This window comes from Tiliqua scincoides, chromosome 9, assembly GCF_035046505.1.
Source record: "Tiliqua scincoides isolate rTilSci1 chromosome 9, rTilSci1.hap2, whole genome shotgun sequence".
NCBI lineage: Eukaryota > Metazoa > Chordata > Lepidosauria > Squamata > Scincidae > Tiliqua > Tiliqua scincoides.
Genome location: NC_089829.1, coordinates 3270530 through 3293952, shown reverse-complemented (window position 1 = coordinate 3293952; position 23423 = coordinate 3270530). Strand labels below are relative to the sequence as shown.

The window sequence follows — 23423 nt, the reverse complement described above, 5'->3', positions numbered from 1 at the left end:
TGAGATACAGGAAGCTGGACTAGATGGGCCTTTGGCCTGACCCAGCGGGGCACTTCTTATGTTCCTTCTGGGGTCATGTTTTGAGCTTATTTCTCTGTTTTTTTCAATTTACAAACTAATACATGCCTGGCACCACCAAGGAGTCCCCTGCGTGCATCATGAGAAACATTTGTCTTGTGTTTTCTAAGTATTATCTTGATGTAATCTCTACAAAAAGCCTGAAATATTATTATGCCCATACTGCAGATGGAGAAGACAGAGGCTGAGAGGGCATGGCTTGCCAAAGGTCACCAGTCAATTCAAGGCAAAGGCGAGGTCTGAAGAGGGTCCTGGACCCTACACTAAACTAGTTCTCCAAGTTACAAACTAGAGTACTGTTCCATGATGAGTCTCCCCAAATACACAAAAGCCAGTATCTTATTTTTAGGTGCCCTTCTTTGGCTGAGAAATTGACAGGCCCCAGCTGCTGCCCAGATCCAGTATCAGATGGAATAGTAATGATGCCATGCTGTCAAACAGAAGAAATCCAATCCAGCCAGGATAGCGTGGTGGTTGTATACTATGCAGTAGCTGATGCATTCTGGTCAGCCCTGGTCAGCCCACAAGCTAAGAGTGAAGCAGCAGCAGGCCTGCTGCATACATAACAACTCTGTGATGATGGCTTTCCCTAAGAGGACCAAGAGCTAGTCGAGGGGGCCAAGCTGTCTGAGAAGCAGACTCTCACAGGAAGCTGCTTCCAACCAAGTCAGTTCATTGATCCGTCTTGTTCAGCACTGTCCACACTGATCGGCAGCAGCTTTCCAAGGTTTTAAGCAAGGAGATCTTTCTCAACTCTACCAGGAGATGCTGTCAGGAACTGAATCTGGGCCCTTCTACATGCAAAAGCAGGTGCTCTGCCCTGACCTAGAGCCCCCATCACCTTATCAGAAACCCTTAAAAAAAATAATTTAAATAATTGAGAGAAGAAAGGGGGGGAAGAGACAAGCCTATTCAGATTTTCTCTCCCCCAGTTTTGGGGAAAGAAAAATAGTTTAATAGTCTTTTCTTTTAAAAAAACATACATCCATACAAAAAGCACTAGCAGAAACCAGCCCCCCTCCCCATTAATCATTTCACTACTGTGTTCCATAGGTCTTTTTCCAGAGGGTTCCTTGAACAGTCTTATCTTTTCGGCCAGTTGTGCCTGAAGCCCCTGTGCAGAGAATGAAAGAAAGTTCACTTTTTTTAAACAGTCAATTATTTGGGGAACTTTGAGCTGACCGCATGATGCATTTGCTGTCTCAGTACTTCAGCTATGACTTCAGGCTGGGTTAATTGTTTGGGTTTTACTGCCTGGATCATCCAGGGTGTCTGACTCCCAACTGCCCCCAAAAGTTTCTATCCATTGGAAAGAAGATATCCTGGTGGAGGGGGAGGGGGGATTTTGCCTGAAGGGTTTGTTAGCTCAGTCTTGATACTGAAAACAAATTCCAGAACCCATGATCAAAAGAACCTGGTTCCTGAATTTGAGATGAGTGCCTGTCTCCTGAGCTGCCATTCTGTACAAAGCTCTTGTGACTGGACCTCAGGATGTAAGGAAGAAATCAGGTGGATCCCACCAGTGTGGCTTCTGCAGACACGCATGTTGTGGACTAAGGACCAAATCCTATCCAATTTTTAGTGCTGGTGCAGCTGTGCCAATGGGGCCTGCACTGCATCCTGTGGTGTGGAGACAGTCACAGAGGCCTCCTCAAGGTATGGAAACAGTTGTTCCCTTACCTCAGGGCTGCATTGCGGCTGCACCAGAGCTGGAAAGTTGGGTCATAAGACTTTCTGAAGATTTCGATGCTAGGGGATCCCAACATGACAGGATGAAAACAAGCCGTCTGGACATACCTCCTGGACTTCCCAGCCATGTAGGTCAGGCTTTTCGATCCAGCGGGCTGCTGAACTTTGCTGGCTCCCAAAAACTTCTTCTGTTGTTTTTTTTTAATTTAGGAGAGAAGGAGAGAAGACACATGACCGAGCCGAAGTCACTCCACGACTCAACTGGCACCTGATCCATGGTGCAGCCTCGTCCCCCCTCTAGCCCTTACTCAGTCCCCTATCCCCCACTCCAAACTGTGACCAAGCTCAAGTCCCTTTGCACCCTCCCTCTGCTGTGTCACCCAACACTAGAGGGTGCCTCTCTGCACTTCTGCTTCATGGACTGACAAGGGCTGCATCAAGACGGATGAGCCAGAGCTGGTGGGGTGGCAAAGAGCCAGAACACTCTTTGCAGGCACAACCCGAGGTGTGGGGTCACTTTTCTTCCCCCAGAGCAGATACCTGGTGTCATTAACAGAGGCTTTCCTAGCTCAGAACGGAGGCTTCTTCTGGACTCTGACTACTATTCAGTTGCACATGGGAGTTTTGGTTCTCCGTGTTTAGCAAAAACTGAAAAATACCTCCCTGCAATGGCTTGCCTGCCTGTCCACTCGCCCACCCCATGGTCTTTCAGCCCCCTGTTCTTTTAATGCCACTGCTTACAGCACAGAACAGCCTTACCTTGCCAGTGTGGGCCAGTTTGGCAGGGTCGAACTGTGACGATGCTTTGGGCTTGCTGCTCCCTGGAAGAGAGGAAGGGAGGAAGGCATCTTTTGACAGAGGTTTCTAGGACTTGGATTCAGAGCTCAATTTGGAGCTGGTGCTGGGTGTCTCAAACATGTCACAAGGCATGCCTGCAACACTCAGTGAGCAAGCTATGAGCTCCAGGTGGTGGAGAGGTTTGTTGGGGTGGGGGGAGGAAGGAGCTGGATTCTGAACTCTGTGTCAGGTCTTCTGGCCTGACACGGAGTCTCTCAGCTCTGTGCTAGCAAAATAGCTGTGCAGACTTGAGAAGCCCCTTTGTGGGGCTTGGGGCTTTCCCCAGAGGGACAAAAGTCCCCTTCCTCTGAGGAGACAATGGAGTAGTGGCCGCCAGGAAGTAGTGGCCGCCAGTGGCTGCCAGGAAGTTTAGGACTGGACTGTATGTCTCTTACCTGGAGCAGTGGATGTGTGCATCTTGATCCATTTCAGGAACATTTTAATTCACCTAGGGCAGCAACTTCCTTGGCCTGCCCACTTGTCTTCTATTTCCGATTTAAAAGATTTTCACCTTAGCCTCTCTGTGATCTCTTTGGTCTTGCCCACAGATGGTAAAATCGAGCTTAAAGAGTCATCACTCCACCCATTGAACCATACTGCTTTTCTTCACACAGGAGTACCGGCAGGTCAGACAACCGATTATCCTGTGACTTGCACTTACCGGCAAAGACCTGGAGGTCAGATTTGCTGTAGTCAAAAGGAGTGAAAGGCTTCAGGGTCTCAGCCTCCTCTGGCTGCTGGGCAGGCTTGCCCTTTTTCTTCTCTTGCTTGGGCATGTCTGTGCCAGGCTCACTTGCCACTCTCGCCCTCTTCCTACCAGCTTGTTCTTGCTACAAACACAAGGAAGAAGAGATTTTTTTTAAAAAAGAAACTTTTTTTCTTTAACATAAAAACACTTAAAAGTTTTAACCAGCAAAAGTGGTCAGAAGTGCCCAGAACAGCAGAACAAAACCTGGGAAAGAGAGACTTACTGCAAGTAGCTGGCGAACGGAAGCTGTGTTCTTGGCTCGCTCTTTGCACTCTTTCTCAGCAGTTGCACGAACCACTGGTGGGGGGTGGAAAAGACAGGATGGGTGACCTTCAAGGAGAGGCTGTAGCTGGGTGGTTGAGCCTGTCTGCATGCAGAAGGGCTTGCCAGGACATACAGGTAGGGCTGAGAAAACCCCCTCCCCAAACCCAGAGAGCCACTGCCAGGCGCTATTAATTTGAAAATACATCTGGGCCGCCTTTCAGGCCCAATGTAGGGACCACCAAGATGGCACACAGACATGGACATTAAAAGAACCAAGAATCAAAACAATCCAGAAGCAAGTAGGGAGTGGAGTCATCTACAAGAGGCACTAAGTGATTACTCAGAAGAAAGCCAAGCAATTCAAGGAGGTCTTCACTCTCTATTCAAAAGCAGGCCACAGGGGGTCAGCCTGGCATCACAGAAAAAGGAAGCTCCAGAACCAGGGGCTGCCTCTGAGAGAGCTGTCAATACTGGGCTGGACAGCTCAACTGCTGGTTGGGGCAAGGCAGCTCCCGAGACAAGAAGAGATCCCTTCCAGCTGGGACACAGAAGGCCCTCCATGCCACTAGCTCAACTCTAACCAAATCTGTTCAGAACTGGAAGTTTGTCCAGTCCTTAATTCTGGAAGTTAATTTAGGGTCCTGGTCATGATTCCACAGTGCAGCAGGCAGAATGCAAGCGAGCCAGCCTCACCTGTCTGCTGCAGCGGCTTCTTTGGAGGTGGCTCTTTCCTGGCAGGTGCTTGGAGCTGTGCTTGGCTGAGGAGCTTCCATCGGTTACTGATCTGGGCAAATGAAGAAGGCAAAATAAAGGGATAGAGTGCCACCAACCATCAAGCCCAGAGCCTGGTGTTTAGCCGTTTTGTCAAGTCAGCCCCCCTTGACCAGCTGGAACAGTGTGTGGGGGGGCAGCTCCTGGAGGGCAGCTGCCAGCCAGTGCCATTATCACTGGGCTAGACTCACCATGAGTTGGGCCCAGGACTCAGCTCTTCTCACCTGCACACACCAGGAACATACCTCATAGATTTTGGATGATGGATCAAACTTGGCAGACTGGGAGATATGAGCAGGGTTCTCTTCTGCAGGCAAATACTGAGGAAGAAAAGAAGGATATGATGTGACCATCTAAGTCAGGAATGGCCAATTTCTGTGTTCAGGGTATGTACATGTGTGGGAGACTCCACTCTGCCCACAATGGTTCAGGTGGGGGCCCTTCTTTCCCCCCGTTGTGCCCAGCCCCCAAGCAGCAAGTCTCTGCAGTAAACACAGCAACATGCAGCAGTGAAGGCTTCCAAGCGCACACAGCTCAAGTGCTGCCCTAGTCATTAACATGTACAGTTACCTATTACGTGCTCAAAATAAAAACAAAAAGGAGATGCAGCATGGAATCTCTCCAAAAGCATTTTTTCCTGCTCTTCATGAATGGAACCAGGGGCAATGCTTGTACTGTGCCTCTACTGAAGAGGCAAGACCACCTGTCAGCGAGGTGGGAAATAAATCTTGCAGAATAAAATAGCATAAAATTTGAACAGCATACAGATTTGTTGGTGATCCTTGGTCTAGAATGCCATGTTACAGTGGGAAGACACGGCTTCTCTCTCACACACATACACACCTCCCCCTTGGTTCTAGCCACATGAATTTGAATTTTACTTCTTTTTATGAATTTGAAATTAAGTTTTCAAGTTTGACGGATGTTTACTAAACACGACAATTATCTTCCAGAATTAAAATGAAAATTACTGGAAATAAGAATCCCAACCAAGAGAGAGAGAGCCACCTGCATATGTGTAAGCTGATTACAGCCCAATCCTATCCACACTTCCCTTGGAGTAAGCCCCATTGACTATAATGGAACTTACTTCTGAGTAGACATACATAGGATTGGGCTGTTAATTGTCTATTCTCCCCAAATTTCTTCCTGCCTCCATTTCCATCCTTTTCATCTGTTGTCTCCCTTCTGCCAATTTCAAAACTGTGAGCCTCTTGGGGCAGGGACTGTTTCTTCAAGATCTGTACAGCATCACGCACACAGATGGTGACTATTTAAACAGAACACACACATATAAGGATTTGCTTATTGCCACCAAGGAGGGAGTGACCAAGGGAGCAGCGTGGTGAAGTCTTTAATAAATGTTTCCCTTGGGAAGTGTGCAGGATGGTCAAGCCCTGCCCCTTCCAAGGAAGAAGCAGCCAAAGCCAGAAATAAGGAACATTTAAAAGAGTGGACTGGGGGAAGTGGCATAGCTAAGGGGGTGCAGGGGGTAGCAGTTGCACCGGGTATCAAGCTTTAGGGGGGCAACAAGCTGAGCTTGACACTAGTGACAAAAATTGCAAAAATCTTGGTATGTATGAATACAGAAAGGTAATCTAATGCAGAATGCAATGCAACAAACCACAATGAAATATCTGTATTCTATCAAACATTATGGCCAATTAACCAGAAAATGAAAACACAACTGCCTTGTGGAACAAAAAGTGGATTTGCTTAACCCCAAACTGACCTGTGAGACTGATTGTTCTGAATGCCAATGAGATATTATGATACAGCCTGGAACCAATACCTTTTTATTTATTTACTTAATTAAATTTGATTTTGTCATGCAGGGGGGCTACAGAATCTTCTTTGACCCCAGGTAGCAGATATATGCCTTAGCTATGCCACTGACTGGGGGGAGACAACAGTGCTAGTGGGTGGTGAGCTGCTGGGGGGAGGAGGTAGGTTCCTCCAAATTTTCACTTTTTTAAAAGCCCAGGCATGGTCTGGTTGTGACGTCACTTCCGAGGCAACACTATGAACTCGGCACCGGGCTACACGATCATTAGCTACGTCACTGACCGGGGAAGGAAGTGCTTCCAGTGAAAGGATGCAGGTTTAGTAAGAACACAAACAAATACACCCTTTCTGACACATGTGTCTGTGTGCTTGACAATGGCACAATATGAACGTTTACTTAGGAGACAGAGGAGGAACTGCACAAGGGAAACGCTGACATTTTATCCCGGTCCTGAATCAAGGGCAGAGAAGATGGGAAGAGTTTCAGAGAATGGAGAGGAAGCAAGACACATAAGCATTGCTACTGCTCCTGGTGAGAACCTGCCTAGCCGTGGAGTGCTGGGTCCCACAGAGCAATCAGGGAGTGGCTGCACCCCAACTGACCAAAATACCCCAAGGTATTTTAGAACTGGAGAGGCTGCTGGTGTGAGAGGCTACTGCTCTGGGGGTGATGTTTAACACCTCTTCCTAGGGGTCCCCTCTTGCATGCATCGGGGTGCAAAGAGGATCTGAACAAGCACTCATTGTACAGGTACAGCCAAAATATAAATACTGCACAGGTAGTATTGAACAGAGACCAACAGGAAGTGGAAGTTTTTGCAGAACATGGAGTTGGGAATGTGCAGCCTCACCCCTTTCCCCCAAAATATGTGACCTGCATGAGCATCTAATGGAGAAACAGAGATTGAGATGGAGTTTTGAGAGTGTTGAGTTCAGAGAGTGTCCATCTACTGTTATGTGTGTGTGTGTGTACACACATTGTGTGTGTACACACACACACACACTATATCTATGTATAGAGATGTACACAGAAAAAGTGTCCATCTACTGTTACGTGTGTGTGTGTGTGTGTGTGTGTGTGTGTGTGTGTGTGTGTGCACGCGCGCGCACTGTATCTATGTATAGAGATGTATACAGAAAAAGAGCCTAGAATGCAATGCTGGTACTGGCAGGCAGAACTGTTAGGCACTGGACTGCCTAAGACATTGTATTGGAACTGCGGAAGATCTGACAAGGAAGCAGGATGTGGTGTCAGCAGTGGCCCCTTTAAGGGTCAGGCCTGGGCATTCAGCAGAGAGTGTGCTGCACAGCAATGCTGAGGGCAACAGGGCCCTCAGGAATAAAAGCACTTTGTTGTTGGCAACCTTCGGTCTCGAAAGACTATGGTATAAGCCTACAGCACCCAGTATTCCCAGGTGGTCTCCCATCCGAGTACTAACCAGGCCTGACCCTGCTTAGCTTCCGAGATCAGACGAGATCGGGCACGTGCAGGGTAACAGTTGCATTTGGTGTGGGTAGTAGAAGGAGGAAAGCTTGAGGAAGGGAGACTGGATTGATGGACTGAGGAGCTAATGGACTATTAGAACTGCTGATGGACTGTTGTGTGAATGGACTTTGGAGGCTGCTGGAGCAGAAACTGCTGGAGACACTGAGATTGGTGTTTGGCTGCCATGCCCAAGACCTGTGGTGGACCCAAGTGTTGCTGTAGTGGTGGGAGCAGCTGCTGGCAGGAAAGGAGGACCTCTGCAGGTGGAACAGGTGAGCTACCTTGGTGGTGGGGTTCAGCAGTGCTGCAGGGCAGAACTAGGGTCATTTATGGGGAAAGAAGGGGAGCTAATTAGCTGAAAGTGGGCAAGTTCTAGGTGGAGCTTGGCCTTGGTATCTGGCAGAACAGACATTGTCCACTGCTCAAAGATAACATGAATACAATGAAACCAAGAGACAGGAATAGGAAATAAGAAAGGAAAAACATTGCTTGTAGCAAATCGGAACTCGTTACCATTCGAAAGGGGTTTTCAAAGGACTCCATGATGTGGCGGGCTTTCTGCTGTGCAACAGTCAACTTCACACCCTCCTCTTCCTCCACATCAGGTTCCTGTGGGAATGCAAGAACAACAAGGAATTTCAAACTGGAAGGGTTTCAACAGAGGGTTGAAGGGAGAGGGAATCGGACTCTGCTGCGAGCACAACATCCAAAGTACGCTCAAGCGTAGCTATTTCCGGATTTATATACACTTGCAGAGTCCAACTCCAAATTGATTTGGGGAGAATTTGCTCATTGCTATTTGAGCCCAAAATGATCATTAAAAGGGGACAATCCACTTCAGATTAGAGCCCAAATAAAGCCTCCTTCCTATAACTAGATATGGGAGGCCAAGAGAGACTATGAGGAACACATGGCCAGCAGCATTAAGGGGAATAATAAAAGCTTCTTCAAATATGTTAGAAGCAGGAAACCCACCAGAGAAGCAGATGGCCCTCTGGATGGTAAGGGAGAGAAAGGGGAGATAAAAGGAGACTTAGAGATCGCAGAGAAATTAAATGAGTTCTTTGCATCTGTCTTCACAGCAGAAGACCTCGGGCAAATACTGCTGCCCGAATGGCCCCTCCTGACCAAGGAATTAAGTCAGATAGAGGTTAAAAGAGAAGATGTTTCAGACCTCATTGATAAATTAAAGATCAATAAGTCACCGGGCCCTGATGGCATCCACCCAAGAGTTATTAAGGAATTGAAGAATGAAGTTGCTGATCTCTTGACTAAAATATGCAACTTGTCCCTCAAAACAGCCACAGTACCAGAGGACTGGAGGATAGCAAATGTCATGCTGATCTTTAAAAAGGAAAAGATCTTTAAACCCGGAAAACTATAGGCCGGTCAGCCTAACATCTATACCAGGTAAGATGGTGGAATGCCTCATCAAAGATAGAATCTCAAAACACATAGATGAACAAGCCTTGCTGAGGGAGAATCAGCATGGCTTCTGTAAGGTTAAGTCTTGCCTCACAAACCTTTTAGAATTCTTTGAAAATGTCAACAGGCATGTGGATGCGGGAGAACCCATGAACATTATATATCTGGACTTTCAGAAGGCGTTTGACACAGTCCCTCACCAAAGGCTACTAAAAAAATTCCACAGTCAGGGAATTAGAGGGCAGGTCCTCTCCTGGACTGAGACCTGGTTGAAGACCAGGAAACAGAGAGCGGGTGTCAATGGGCAATTTTCACAATGGAGAGAAGTGAAAAGCGGTGTGCCCCAAGGATCTGTCCTGGGAACGGTGCTTTTCAACTTCTTCATAAATGACCTGGAGACTGGGCTGAGCAGTGAGGTGGCTAAGTTTGCAGACAACACCAAACTTTTCCAAGTGGTGAAGACCAGAAGTGGAGCTCGAGAAGGATCTCTCCAAACTGGCAGAATGGGCAGCAAAATGGCAGATGCGTTTCAATGTAAGTGTAAAGTAATGCACATTGGGGCAAAAAATCAAAACTTCACATATAGGCTAATGGGTTCTAAGCTGCATGTGACAGATCAGGAGAGAGATCTTGGGGTGGTGGTGGACAAGTCGATGAAAGTGTCGACCCAATGTGCAGCGGCAGTAAAGAAGGCCAATTCTATGCTTGGGATCATTAGAAAAGGTATTGAGAACAACACAGCTAATATTATAATGCCATTTTACAAATCTATGGTAAGGCCAGACCTGGAGTATTGTGTCCAGTTCTGGTTGCCACATCTCAAAAAGGATACAGTGGAAATGGAAAAGATGCAAAAGAGAGCAACTAAGATGATTGCTGGGCTGGGGCACCTTTCTTATGAAAGGCTACAGCGTTTGGGCCTCTTCAGCCTAAAAAAGAGACGCCTGAGGGGGGACAAGATTGAGACATACAAAATTATGCATGGGAAGGATAAAGTGGATAGAGAGATGCTCTTTACACTCTCACATAACACCACAAAAGAAATTATTTCTTTACTCAGCATGTGGTTGGTCTGTGGAACTTGCCACAAGATGTGGTGACGGCATCTGGCCTGGATGCCTTTAAAAGGGGATTGGACAAGTTTCTGGAGGAAAAATCCATTACGGGTTACAAGCCATGATGTGTATGTGCAACCTCCTGATTTTAGAAATGGGCTATGTCAGATGCAAGGGAGGGCACCAGGATGCAGGTCTCTTGTTATCAGGCATGCTCCCTGGGGTATTTGGTGGGGCTGCTGTGAAATACAGGAAGCTGGACTAGATGGGCCTATGGCCTGATCCAGTGGGACTGTTCTTATGTTCTTAACTTCCACAACAGACTCTAGGGTGGATTGTGAGAGCGAATATACCAAACTGGATATATTTCCCACCATCTTCCTGTGCTTCTGCCCAATGAAGCATTCTGGAAACATCTTTAATATTATGGAAAGGGTCAGTGTCATGCCCCCAGTCTGTGAGGTCAGGCATTGTATCCAATTTACTTGTTCCCTTGCCTTCTGGCTTTCTCCTGCAGAGCCAGTGTGGAATAGCACTGGGAACACTGGGGGAGATCTGAACTTGGGTCTCCAAATAACCATGAAGATTGCTTGCTGATCTCAGGCTGGTTGCACCCTCTCACAGGCTAAGCTACCAAAACAATAGCCTCCTTAATGAGAGAAAGAGAGAGAGAGAGAGAGAGAGAGGGCAGCTGGCTGACAATCCATCAATCCTCCTCTCTCCAGCGGACCCCTCCCTTCCCCCTGAGCATGTGAAAGAAAGGTGATAGCTTTGCATTGGCCAAGGGAGGGACTGAGTGAAACGCTTGGACAACTGATTGATGGATTGTCTTCTTAATAACTCTTAGAGTCAAAAGGTCAGCAAGTCAGTTTTTCAAAAAGAAACTTTGTTTTTTAAATTGATTTGCTATAGTGTGTTTTCTGCAAATCCACTGTGAGTGCTTGGAATGGAACCCACACGAATAATTAGTCTCAACTGTATTGTATTTTCTAAAACTACATTTCATTCCTGAAAAAGGCAGAATTTCCACCCTTCAGCCTGCCATAACTTACATTAAAAATACTGATGCTGGCTCTTAGCTGGAGGCATGGCGAGTCAGGTGACTGCCCAGTCCTGTCAGTTTCCTGTTCCGTCTCTGAAAAGAGGGCTGCATGCTCCAGGGAGAGTCCAGGTGCTATGTGAGGACAAAGGTGGCAAGGGGGAGGAGGGTTAGGCTGCTCCTTTTATTTCACAGATTTGCATCCCCTTTTCTTCCAAGATGCCCAGGGAGAGAATCCTCCTTACTCTCAGCAACTGTCAGGGTATGCTGCTCCCAAATCTGGAAGTTCTATTTAGCCCACCAGAGCTCGTATCTGTTGATTGGCTTTACCCTCTGTGAACGGGTCTAATCCCCTCTAAAGCCATCTAAGCTAGGGCAGCTTGTGGCAGCAAGCTCCATAAGTTAACTACATGTTCAAGAAACACAGGTTCAAAGCCCCCTTGACCAAGAGGAGCTTATTGTACCATTCTTCCAATTCTAGCCAGAAGAGGACAAGCCCCCCAAATGTCCAGGTGCCCACTGTGGCATCTCATTTTTAAAACCTTGTTGGCTACTGATGTCTTGCACCTCTGCTATTGCTAAAACCTTGTGCTGCTTCATTTTTAAGTGTTCCACCCAAGGACCTCTCTTTGCACTCCCCTGGCATTACCACGGTTTTCAGTTTTGGACTTTTGTTCAACATGGGGCCAGATTACCGAGGTCTAACTGGTGAGCCTTCTCATCTGGAGGGCATCGCGAGCTGTCGTGTGGTCCAAACAAGTGATTCTCCGGCTTCTGCCAAAAATAAAAGATGCAGGAACTGAGCCTTGTTTTCAAAAGCGCAGGTTGCCTTCTCAGGCCCCAGGGGAAAACAGGCCTGGAATGGGAGGGAGGTTCCTCCCACCAAAGGGGACCGTGCACAAAATCACTTGCAAAGCCCTGCTCCTGAAGCAGGTGGGGAGTAACCCACTTGCTGGATAATGCCCACTGCTGAGGAAGAATGAGTCACATTGCAACACCCACTGGCTGTGTGAAAGCAGCACAATTCACGTCATAATGAAAGGCGAGAAGTTAGATGGGGGGTTCTGCAAGAGTCTAAAACAAAGGGAGGATTGACCCCAGAGGCCACTTACCTCTACAGTTAGAAGAGGCCCTTTCCTTTTCACTCCAGCTACAAGTTCAGACTAAAAAGGAGAGGAGAAGGAATTAAAAAATCTACACCCAACAACCTCGTTTGCCTCGGAGTCTTGCATCTGCCCACTCCGCTGGCTCTAAAGCCCACTTCCCAATTAGGGGTTGAGCTCTAACTGTTCAGGAGAAACAGCCTGCGCTAGGCTGCTGATGGACAACCCGTGATCTTATCTTCCTTTGGAGAAGGGTTGGAGCTTGGAGACACAGCAGCTGCTTTTCATGCAGATAGTTGTGGGGTCAATCCTTGGGAAGGGCTGGGAAAGGAAGATCTGTGTCTGGAGCCCAGGGTGCCCAACTGGGCTTAGAGTAGCATCGTTACAGTTCAGTCCTAAGAATGTTGACTCTGAAATCAGCTCCACTGAGGTCAACGGGGCCTACTCCCAGGTTCAGGTATACAAGACTGCTGCCTCATATTCTTTCCAGGCCAGGGAGCTTGGGCAAATGTGCCTGATGTAATGTGTCAGGCACTGAAAGTAATACGCTCTCTGCAGTGGTCCCCTACCTTCAGCAGTGGCATCTCTCTGGCCTGCTGGACAAGGAGGTGTATTTCGTTGATCTGCTGTCGAATGAGCGGCGGGACTGGGTTGCAGCAGGCGATGATGCCCTGAGGTTCCCTGTAGATGGAAATGGGGCACAAAGTCACCTGATGTACATGTGGCAGTGGACTCAACATAGTCATTAGTCAAAAATGAACCAGAGCCAACCACCAGAAGGCGAGAATTCAGGTGAGCTGAAACTGCTGGTGTGTTTCATGGTGCCAATTCAGAAAGCTCTTAACACTCAGGCTTAAGTATGTAAACCCCTGCTAACTGGCAAAGAGGCACTTTTTTCAGGTGGTGCTCCTCTTTTTAGCAAGGGGAAAGTAACTCACCCACCTCACCCCAGCAGTGTCTTTTCTAGTGGCTGTCTGCTGATTTTTTTGCATCTTTTTAGAGCCATTAGTTATTTGATTTTTCTCTGTAAACCGCTTTGTGAACTTTTTGGTTGAAAAGCAGTATATAAATACTGTTGCTATTATTATTATTAAAGAAAGCAAGAAGGTTCTGATTCTGAGAGAGATATGTAGTCATTTTGTGGCAGGATGGAGATGCTTCCACCAGCTACTGCTAGCTTCCCTCCCAGCCCCTGCAGCAGAGCATCACCCCTACTCCAAGGGAGTTTCCTCATTGACAGGAGCACCCCTGCCAATAGTGGTCAACATCATGGACCCCATTCCCCAACATCTGCTACAGGCAACTTCTTTTGCAACACTCCTGTGGGGGATTGAGTGGTGACTCAGGCGGGAAGGCCAGAGTGTGACTGTTGGAGCACCAGGCCAATCACAAGAGAGTGAGCCACGGGCTGGGGGTGGGGAGCCATGATATGAATCCTTGAGACACTTTCTCCAACCTAGAATTTACCTGCTGAATTGGAGAAACTTACTTGGGCAGTTCCTCAGCTATCTTTATCAGCATGTGGTTTGGAAGCACATACCTATGGCACAAAAAAACAAGTTTAGAAGCGGGGCCGTACATCATCCTTATAGCTCCCAAAATGTGTAGTCAGAGAGAGAAGAGAGGGTGCAAGAAGGAACGAGCAAATCTGTGAGAGAAAGTCGTGTTGCTTGTAGAGGAGGTGCCTGTTGCACTCCTGCAAATCACTGTCCTGGCTGCTACACGGCAACTCACACAGAGTTGCTATGGGGCCATCCTCCAAGGGTCAGCACTTACATCACACCTCTGGTTCAGAGCCACTGAGAGCCACTTGCGGCTGATGTGACAGTCATCCTTCTCCCAGTCAGGACTGTTCAGAAGGAGATACAGGGACAGCGCAGTGAATGGCACTGCAGTGAGTGAGCACAGTGAATGGCACTGCAGACTCACTGCGCAGTGAGTGGCAAAGGGAGTAGCCTCCTTTGTGGATGGGTGTTTTAGGGGGGATGACGTGAGTCTTCCTGTGGACCACTGGCAGTCCTTTCGCCACACCCAAGTAGGCTTCAATACACTGTGTGAGAGGTAGTGCTCTAAATCAAGGATGTGCACTGCAGGGGCGGCAGGTAAGGCAGAACCGCCCCACCAGCATCCTCCAAAAATTGCCGCAGTCACCCAGTGATCGTGCATGCTAATCACTTAGACTGCAGTAATTTTTGGAGGACGCTGGTGAGGCGGTTCTGCCTCACCTGCCACCCCGGCATAGCATATCCCTGGTCTAAACAGAGAAGCAACAGTAAACATAAGCTGGCAAACAAAGCACTCCTCACCCGGTGCTCTCATCCTCTTGACGGGCCATCCTGTCCCTCCAGGCAAAGAGCAACCGAAAGGCCGTCAACTGCTGGCTGTTGAGGTGCTTCTTCTGCTTCCGGTACAGCTCAAGGTACGAGTCCTCAGTGAAGATGGGCTTGATGTATTTCTAAGAGGGAAGAGGCAATGTGTTCACCTGGAAAAACATGAGTGGCTCTTCTGCTAATAAACCTGGGGGGGGGGGAACCTTGGAGAAATTACAAATCTCATTATGGGGGACAACCAGCGACGTGCCCTGGCAACACCTGGCCAAAAGCAGAGAGGAAGTTCCAACAGCAGTGCCACAAGGTGAGTCACCAGCTCAGGAGGCCATCTGAACTTGCCCATTGCTACAGAAAGGCGCCAGAGCTTTGCACCCGGAAAGTCCCAGGTTTGAGCCCTGGAGCCTCCTATTAACCAGCGCTGTAATAAATGGAGTTTTCCTCCACCTATTTTCATCAGGAAAAAAGATGCTAAAACCAAGCAGATGCCTCCTCAAGCTTCATCGTAGAGGAGAGGCAGAGTATCCAGGCTCCCTTTGCATTTTGGGCACCCGGCTCCTCCAGCTGCCCCTGACGCTAGGATCTCACCTTTAAGCAGATGGCTTTGCTTCTCTGCCACACCACCCGGAGCTGGGAGGGCAGCCTGCTGGCTTGGTCCCACAGTGCCTCCCTCATTCGGTCGTAGATGTAGAGCAAATAGTGAGTGTCGTCACGGGCGTACTGGAACATCTCTTCTGGGAGGGGCCTGGGAGAGGGAGAGCAGGGAGTGGATATCGGGGATGACGCAGGTTCTTACCAGTTCTTTCCTACTCAAAGTGCTTGCTGAGAGCAGCATCTCATCGTTTGTTTTTCCACTGCAACTAATACCATTTTTTTCTGATTGCACCTTCATCCGTTTCAGTTAGAATTCGTTATGACAGACCAAGAAAGCCCCAGGGAACATGAAGAAGGCTGCAGAGAGCTAATGCAGGGATGAAGAGAACAAGCTGCAATCCACAAGGCTGCAATCTGTGCAGATCAACACACCTGGAAACTGACCAGGTGGCTCTTAGGCAACCGGGCATTCAATCAGTGAGGGCCCACCATTCCATGTGCCTTGCTCACTGCCACCTGCGGCAAGTCCTGGCCTCCCTCCCAGCCCTGGAGCCGTGAAAGGGCAAGGACGGTCTTTGCAGCTGCATGGCACTTTGGAGTGTTTCAGAAATGATCCTTACCACCACCCCAGCTCAAAAATCGGGGAAAAGGATTGGCTGCTATGTATCTTCAGGGCCAAAATGACAAGCCACAGACTTCTGCTAGGGTGCAACAGAGGAGGAATAGGAGGGACTGCACTGACTATACTCAAATTATCACCCAGGGCCTTGGTTCAGGTGCCCAGTTTGTTGGAAGCTTGACTGGTATCCACGAGAAGCAGATGGCTTGTTCCTTTGGAATGCCCTTCCTACTGACCACATTATATGCCTTTGGGTGCATGAAGGAGTAGTGGTTCTTCAGTAAGACTTTTGGTGCTGCCTAATATTATTATACTTATTCTACTGTCTGCTGATTTGGCTGCTTTAGGGAATTAGTTTTGATGGTCTTAACAATCATCTTACTGATTTAGTCAGGTATTTATTGGCATTTTTTTGTAGTAAACAGCCTTGGACTGAATAGGCGCTAAGGTGCAAATAAACAGTCTCACTGCTTCGCTTCAAGGCTTGGTCTAGATCGAAATAGGGGATTATTCCTGCAGTTCTGCTGGTTTCCCCTCCCCGACAAGCAACACAAGCAGGCTTACCGTATCCTCCAGTCAGCAAGCTGATACTGCTTGTTGGCATCCACGCTGCAGTAGAGCTTCAGCAAATAAGCCAAGGAGTGACTCCCCAGGTTCAGCAACTGGGCAGCCTGGCGTGTGTCAAACATGTTCACCAAGTAGAGGCCAAAATCCCTCTGGAGCCACTCCACGTCTGAATCAGCCCCATGCAAGACCTGAAATGTTCCACCCAGGACAGACAAAGAGAAGACACATTAATTATTATTAACATCTATTTTTTCTGAAAATTGCTTTGAATGCATATAACAAAAATTTAAACTTCAAAAAACGTTATATTTCAACCATAGGGAAAAAGAGGTGTATCAAAGTTAACATTTTTCTTAACTCTGGGAGCTCCTCATGCACCCCATGGACTCCCTTCCTCCCCAAGTACAGGCCCCAAAGTTTAAGAATCCCTGGCTTAACGCATCAATTGTTATGAAAATATTTCTTTCCTGGGTTGTGGTTGTTTCTGTATACAGGTCAAGAACAAAATTGTGACAGCTCATCAAGGAACAGTTCCCTTACCCATGTCACCATTCTTTGCCCACTAGATGGAGGGTTGAACCCATCTGTCACGTTTTTGTCCCAGGAAAGCTACCTCTGCTACCTCTTCCCTTTTACATCTAAACAGATCCTGGTTTTCCAGTCGAGCAGAAAAGGAAGCCACTCGGCCCAAGCGCCATTCACAGCAGCCTCAGAGAGATGCCCCTTCTTACCTTGACAATCGCAGGGTCTGTGAAGACTTCGTTTAGGATGTACAAGTCACTCCGCAATTCCAGTGTATCGATGAGGAAGTCTTCCGTCCGGGTTGAAATCTGCATCAGGCATGTCAAGCCTAGGAAGCTCCGGTAGGAATGGTGCTACAGGATGGGGTGAAATGGGAAGAGGCTCCATCAGTTCAAAACAGACACATCAGGCTGCCTCTTGAAGGTTCATGTGGATTTTGCCTCGAGAGTTTAAATGGCAGGCTCGTGTTCTGAAAAACTGACCCCCACCTCTCCTTGCAAAAGTTTTTAGGGGTTATTCTTATGCAACAGCCTCAAACAAGCTTTTACCTCCAAATCCAAGGCAAATTCTTTACAACCCACTAGTTTCTCATTCAACTCCACCAACTTGTCCAAGGTAGAGACAAAATGGCAGGGTGTTTCTGCAAGAGGACGGTACATCTGGCAGGAGAAAAAGGACAAATGTTAGGATTTTACTGGAACTGGGCTGCAGCTGCAAGGTCAAAATGTTTCTGAAATAGGGTGTTGCGATTCAAGCTGAGGACTCACCTGGATGCATGGTTTGTCAAGGAGCTCAGCTGGGGGTGAGAACTGCTCCAGTTCGTACAGGTAAGGGTGAGCAAACCTGCACAAGTCAGGAAGAGACACAGACTTAATTCAGGAGGAGGGGTGTGAGGAGACTCCAACTGCAGAGAAAAGGGAGTGGGCAATGATGCGACAGGCCAGCAGTTTCCAAAGTTTCTCCCTTCAGGAAACCCTTTTCTCATTGGCTCACTTGTCAAGGATTTTGGGACATACTCTAGGATGCACTGCTGGTTCATGTAAAGCTGGACCTGGATTACATATTTATTTCTTTTAGGGCACAATCCTAACCCCTTATGTCAGTGCTTTCCAGCACTGGCATAGTGGTGCCCATGGGACATGTGCTGCATCCTGCAGTTGGACGTCACTCATGGAGGCCTCCTCAAAGTGAGGGAATGTTTGTTCCCTTATGTCAGTGCTGGAAAGCACTGACATAAGGGGTTAGGAGTAAGCCCTTAACCAATTAATTTTCTTCCTTTCTACCTCACGTGGCTGACAGGCAGTAGATGGCAAGATAGAGATGCCCCCTAAGCATCAACTCCAGCTTCAGGAATGAAGGGCAATGGAGAAGCCAGACCTGGCTAACTGGGCAAAGAGGGTCTTTTTAAACAGGGATTCTCTTATGTTTAGCAGAGAGAGAACAACTGTCCCTCTTCATCCTCAGCACAGCATCCCTTCCGGCGGTTGTTTGCTAGTCTCTCCTTTGCATTATCTTTAAGAATGTGAGCCCTTTACAGACAGCCCTTTACAGTCTTATTCTTTTGCTAGGCAAACTGCTTTGTAACCTTTTTTTTTTGTTGGAAAGCAGCAAACAATTAAATGCACCCCTCTCCTCCTATGATTGCTCTTACATATCCTGCTCAGTCTGTTGGGTCCTCTGCTGATGCAGGAAGTCGGCCAGGGCAGCTGGCACATCCAGGTCCTCCGGGCGCTCCTTCCGTTCTTGCCTGCATTTTGAGAGCACTGAAGCACCAGAAACAAACAGTTAGGTGTGCTGGCCACAGCACTCTTCTGTCCTCACCAAGGACACCTCTGCCTCTCTGACATCCTCACCTTCTGGCAGGGGCTTCAGAGCGTTGGGCTTGACAAAAAGCTTTGGGATGAAGGGGGTGTTGGAATTATCCACCTTCTCACGGAACTTGACTTGGGGACGTGCAGTGTTTCTGGCGTGGAGCAGGCGGAAGGTTTCAGACTTTGTTCTCTTGCTGGGGTCCCCGTTTTGCTTGAAGGGGGAGGACAGCGTGACACATGTTAAGGCAGAGTGAAGAAAATCAAAGGGGCAATAGGAGGGCCCAATTGCACTAGACACTGCAAATGGTCCTGCCAGATGAGACTGAAGGAAGAACTCCCCCAACCCACTTGTTTTGCAACGCACAACTCTCACCTTTCGGTTCCAGCTGGAAATGATGGTCTTGGGAGCCTGCAGGCCTGAGGGAAGAATAGGCTGCTGGTTCTTGTTCACACCTGCTGCTTCGTCCAACAGAATGCCCTGAAATGTCAAAACAGGAAGTTCTGCAAAGTGCCACGGTGAGAGAGCCCAAATGGCAGCTGCTCCTGGCTGAGTTGATGGATGAGGCCTCACTGCTGCCCCTTTTTCTCTAAGGCTGCCAAGCACACTGTTCTAGTTGGGTCTGGTGAGCGAATGATCTGGCTAGCCAGCCTACAGGGAGAGGCATCAACCAGGAAGTTGAGAGGACTCTGCACAGGGCCAGGGTCCACTCACCACTCTTTCCAGGATGGCATCGTTTGCATCGACAAGCAGATCAAACTTATCCTCCAGCTCTGTGACTTTGCTCTGATCCTTGATATGGCTACGGCAGCCGTGGTACTGCATCACTCTGCTCATGCTGACGAGAGAAAAAGGGGAACGCACAGTGAGGGGGAAGCATGAGGGACTTGACTCTCGCTGGGGAGTCCAGATCCTACTCTGAAGTTTTGCCCCCCCCCCCGTTCCATTCTCTACTCATCAGCAGTGTGCCAGGCTTCAACCAGATCCAATCACCATCCCATCTGAACTGCAGGGGTTTTAAAGGTGCTCAGAACCTCTAGTAGCGATTAGTGAAATATAGCTAGTGGCATGAATGCAGCAATCCACTGGAAGTCATGACCTCCTTCTGTATCTTGTCCTCCTGTGGAAGGTCTATTACCTAGGCCACAATAGAGCAATCTACTGCATGAAGCAAAGAAAGGGAAAGCTGCACCTCCAAGCTCCATGCAACGTGCCTGGCTCCCCCAGGGGCAAGATTAGCCAGTCTGGCAATTGGAACCAACACTGAGAGACTTACCAATGCAGCAACCTGTCCCCTTGTGTTTCGCAGTAGGCCTGGAAACCTGGGAAGCTGCGGTAGAAGTCATACTCATCTCCTGGCTGAGGAAGGCCACTTGATGCCTTGGTGGCGGACACAACTGTGCCGAGGGCATGCTGCACAATGAAAACAATGGCCTTGGAATAATCAGGCAACTTCTGCATTTGTATGGTTACAGCTGCCATACCCTAGAAAGCCTATCACAGCAATTTCCTTATTTATTTATTAAAGGACCAATCTGGTTTGACTGAGTACATCTCACCCATGCTCTGTTTTTTTTAATCTATAACTCCCTGTCTCTGAACATCCTGTCTCTGCATGAATACATTAGACAGGCCTCTCCCATATGTGCCTCAGCTTTCCCTATCTGCAATATGGCCATGACTCTGTTCTGCCGTACAGGGTTGCTGAAAGGTTTGCATCAAAATAACAGATATGACTGTGAAGTGTGCTGAATGCTCATAAGAACATAAGAACAGCCCCATAGGCCATAGGCCCCAAGATCAGGCCATAGGCCCATCTAGTCCAGCTTCCTGTATCTCACAGCAGCCCACCAAATGCCCCAGGGAGCACACCAGGTAACAAGAGACCTCACCCTGGTGCCCTCCCTTGCATCTGGCATTCTGACATAACCCATTTCTACAATCAGGAGGTTGCGCATTCACAACATGGCTTGTACCCCATAATGGATTTTTCCTCCAGAAACTTGTCCAATCCCCTTTTAAAGGCGTCTAGGCTAGACGCCAGCACCACATCCTGTGGCAAGGAGTTCCACAGACCGACCACACGCTGAGTAAAGAAATATTTTCTTTTGTCTGTCCTAACCCGCCCAACACTCAATTTTAGTGGATGTCCCCTGGTTCTGGTATTATGTGAGAGTGTAAAGAGCATCTCCCTATCCACTCTGTCCATCCCCTGCATAATTTTGTATGTCTCAATCATGTCCCCCCTCAGGCGTCTCTTTTCTAGGCTGAAGAGGCCCAAACACCGTAGCCTTTCCTCATAAGGAAGGTGCCCCAGCCCCGTAATCATCTTAGTCGCTCTCTTTTGCACCTTTTCCATTTCCACTATGTCTTTTTTGAGATGCGGTGACCAGAACTGGACACAATACTCCAGGTGTGGCTTTACCATCGATTTGTACAACGGCATTATAATACTAGCCATTATACTAGCTCAGTACTAGCCATTATACTAGCTCAATACTAGCCGTTATACTAGCTCAAATGTACATTCAAATACTTATTATATTGATTTGTTAGAGGCCCTGGGCTGGTTTCATGCAGGGTTTGCAGGCAGCGCAGAGACAGAAAGAGGAGAGAATGAGGAGGGCTGCAATCAGACAAGGGGTGCAATCCTAACCAATTTTCCAGCACCAAGGTAAGGGCAATGCAACTCCAAAGTAAGGGAACAAACACTGCCTTACCTTGAGGAGGCGCCTGTGACTGCCCCCCAACTGCAGGATGCAGCACACATCCCACTGACGCAGCTATGCCTATGCTGGAAAGATGGTTAGAACTGCAACCAAAGTCAAGTCATTTGCAGGATGGGGGGGGGAGAGAACTGCAGATAAGTGAAACCGCAGACATAAGACCCATGGATATGGAAGGGGGGCTGGAGTGGCGAATTCTAGACACCTGCTGTGTTTGCCAACACAAACACAGTAAGCTTTAAAAATAAAGCAGGACAGTAAGCTTTAAAAATAAAGAAATATCTTGATTATAGGGTTGTCAATGCTCCTGGATTGATCTGGAGCAGGGGTGGGCAAACCCCAGTCCACGGGCCATTTGCAGCCCTCAGCCCTTCATGCAATCCAGCCTGCAGGGAGCTCCCATTCTCCAATGTGACTCGGGCCCATCAGCGACTGTTGGAGTTCACACTGGCCCGCGACTGCTGGTCATGACCACCAGACACGAGTTGCGGGTAGAGTTACAGCAAGGCTTTCTGTAGTCTCCATGTGTTTTCTGCTTTTCCCTGGGCATTATTTTAACCTCCCCCCATTGCCTCTGAACAACTTATGCACATCGCCATGTGTTTCGGACTTGGTCTGCATGTTTTCCTGTACAAGAGGTGTGTGGCAAACAGTTCACAGTCCTCATGTGGTTCTACATGCCTGTATTATAGTTTTCATGTGAGTTATAAACAAGCTCAGCAAAATTCATTCATTCATATAAGTCCCTCTCTAATGTATTCATTTATTTAAATTTATTCAAATTTGAAATTTAAATGAATTTTTTCCCCAGACCCCTGACAGAGTGTCAGAGAGATGATGTGGCCCTCCTGCAGAAGTGTTTGCTCACCTCTGGTCTAGAGCATCAGTCTCTGGGTGACTCCGGGGAGCAAACCCAGAGATATTAACAGACCATCTCTGGCTAAATGCCATTAAATAATTTCAGGGGGGGAGGGGAATAACATCTGCTCAAATGGTGCAACCAGATTTGGAAGCCCCACTTAATTATTCACACTTGGTCTGCAGTGACTCAAAGTACTAAGCGTCTTGCAGCACCATAATAGTCAATTACCATCCAAATCCTCCTTAATTATGTCCAATTATATAATATCTATCCTCCATATAATGTCCAATTATAATCCCAAATCCCCCCCCCCGGGGAAATCACAGGTCAGGTTCCATCCGGTTGCATAGGAGAGGCGCCTTTCCATGCCTGGGAAGGACAAGTACTGCTCAGAACTCTCCTCTCCAACACAGGTCTACCAGGCTTAAGAGACTACGACTCCCATCATGCTTAGCGCTCACAAGACCCAGTAAGGCTACAGCTCCCATCATGCTCAGCGCTCACTGGACCAAGTCTCATTGGCATCCTTCAGTCTCGGAAGACTATGGTACCGCGCTCTGAAACTGGACCAAGCGAGACTACGAATCCCATCATGCTCAGCGCTCAAGGACCGAGCGAGATTATGACTCCCAGCATGCTTAGCGCTCACAGGACCCCATCAGGCCCCCATCAAATACCCTCACGAAGGAATCGGCATCCTGGAATCCCGGCAGCACCGTGCCCGCGCTGCCGCTTCCCGTCTCCTGCGCCTCGGCCTGGGCGGTCAAGCTCCGGCCGCCTTCCTCCGCCGCCATTTCTCTTCTCTGAGGGGCCGCCGCTCCTCTGCCTCAGCAGACAGCCGCCATGTTGGACGGCACTTCAGGCTCCAGTCGCTAGTCCCGTTTTCTCTCGCGAGAACTCTTCTGAACAGGAGGGGCCACGCGCTCTCCGCAGACACGAACCCGGAAGCTGCCCCTGGCGACCCACGTGGCTCAGGGCGGGCGACTCGCCGGCAGCGGCTAGAGCGCCTCTCTGTTGTGTTCGCCAGCAGTGGATGACTGGAAGCCTGCCCTCGCTGGGTCCTTCTGAGGCCCCTGCCCAGGAGCACTGCCCGAGGGGCAGCTGGCACTACAAGAGG

At 48.5% G+C, this 23423-nt stretch overlaps 1 protein-coding gene and 1 pseudogene across 1 annotated transcript; both read right to left on the bottom strand.

The window, feature by feature from the left end:
- Positions 1–1006: 1006 nt before the first annotated feature.
- On the bottom strand, positions 1007–23174 carry EXOSC10 (exosome component 10). Its single transcript, XM_066637038.1, has 25 exons — positions 22984–23174; positions 19995–20131; positions 19433–19556; positions 19094–19198; positions 18763–18931; positions 18561–18672; positions 17677–17752; positions 17458–17568; positions 17119–17262; positions 16385–16575; positions 15196–15352; positions 14587–14735; positions 13770–13820; positions 12850–12961; positions 12290–12340; positions 11873–11951; positions 11191–11312; positions 8172–8267; positions 4633–4707; positions 4310–4400; positions 3576–3649; positions 3266–3434; positions 2527–2588; positions 1876–1955; positions 1007–1192 (listed from the first exon to the last, which is right to left on the bottom strand). The coding sequence occupies exons 1-25, from the start codon at positions 23098–23100 to the stop codon at positions 1162–1164; spliced, it is 2685 nt and encodes an 894-aa protein (XP_066493135.1). The 5' UTR covers positions 23101–23174; the 3' UTR covers positions 1007–1161.
- On the bottom strand, positions 7563–7679 carry LOC136660800 (5S ribosomal RNA; annotated as a pseudogene).
- Positions 23175–23423: the final 249 nt, after the last annotated feature.

Coding starts and splice junctions, on each gene's coding strand:
- EXOSC10 (XM_066637038.1), bottom strand. CDS start 23,100: ATGGCGGCGGAGGAAGGCGGCCGGAGCTTGACCGCCCAGGCCGAGGCG. Junction 12,962..13,769: donor ATAGCTGAGGAACTGCCCAA/GTAAGTTTCTCC, acceptor TTCCATCTACAG/GGAACCTCAGGGCATCATCG. Junction 8,268..11,190: donor CCAGCATCAGTATTTTTAAT/GTAAGTTATGGC, acceptor GCATTCCCACAG/GAACCTGATGTGGAGGAAGA.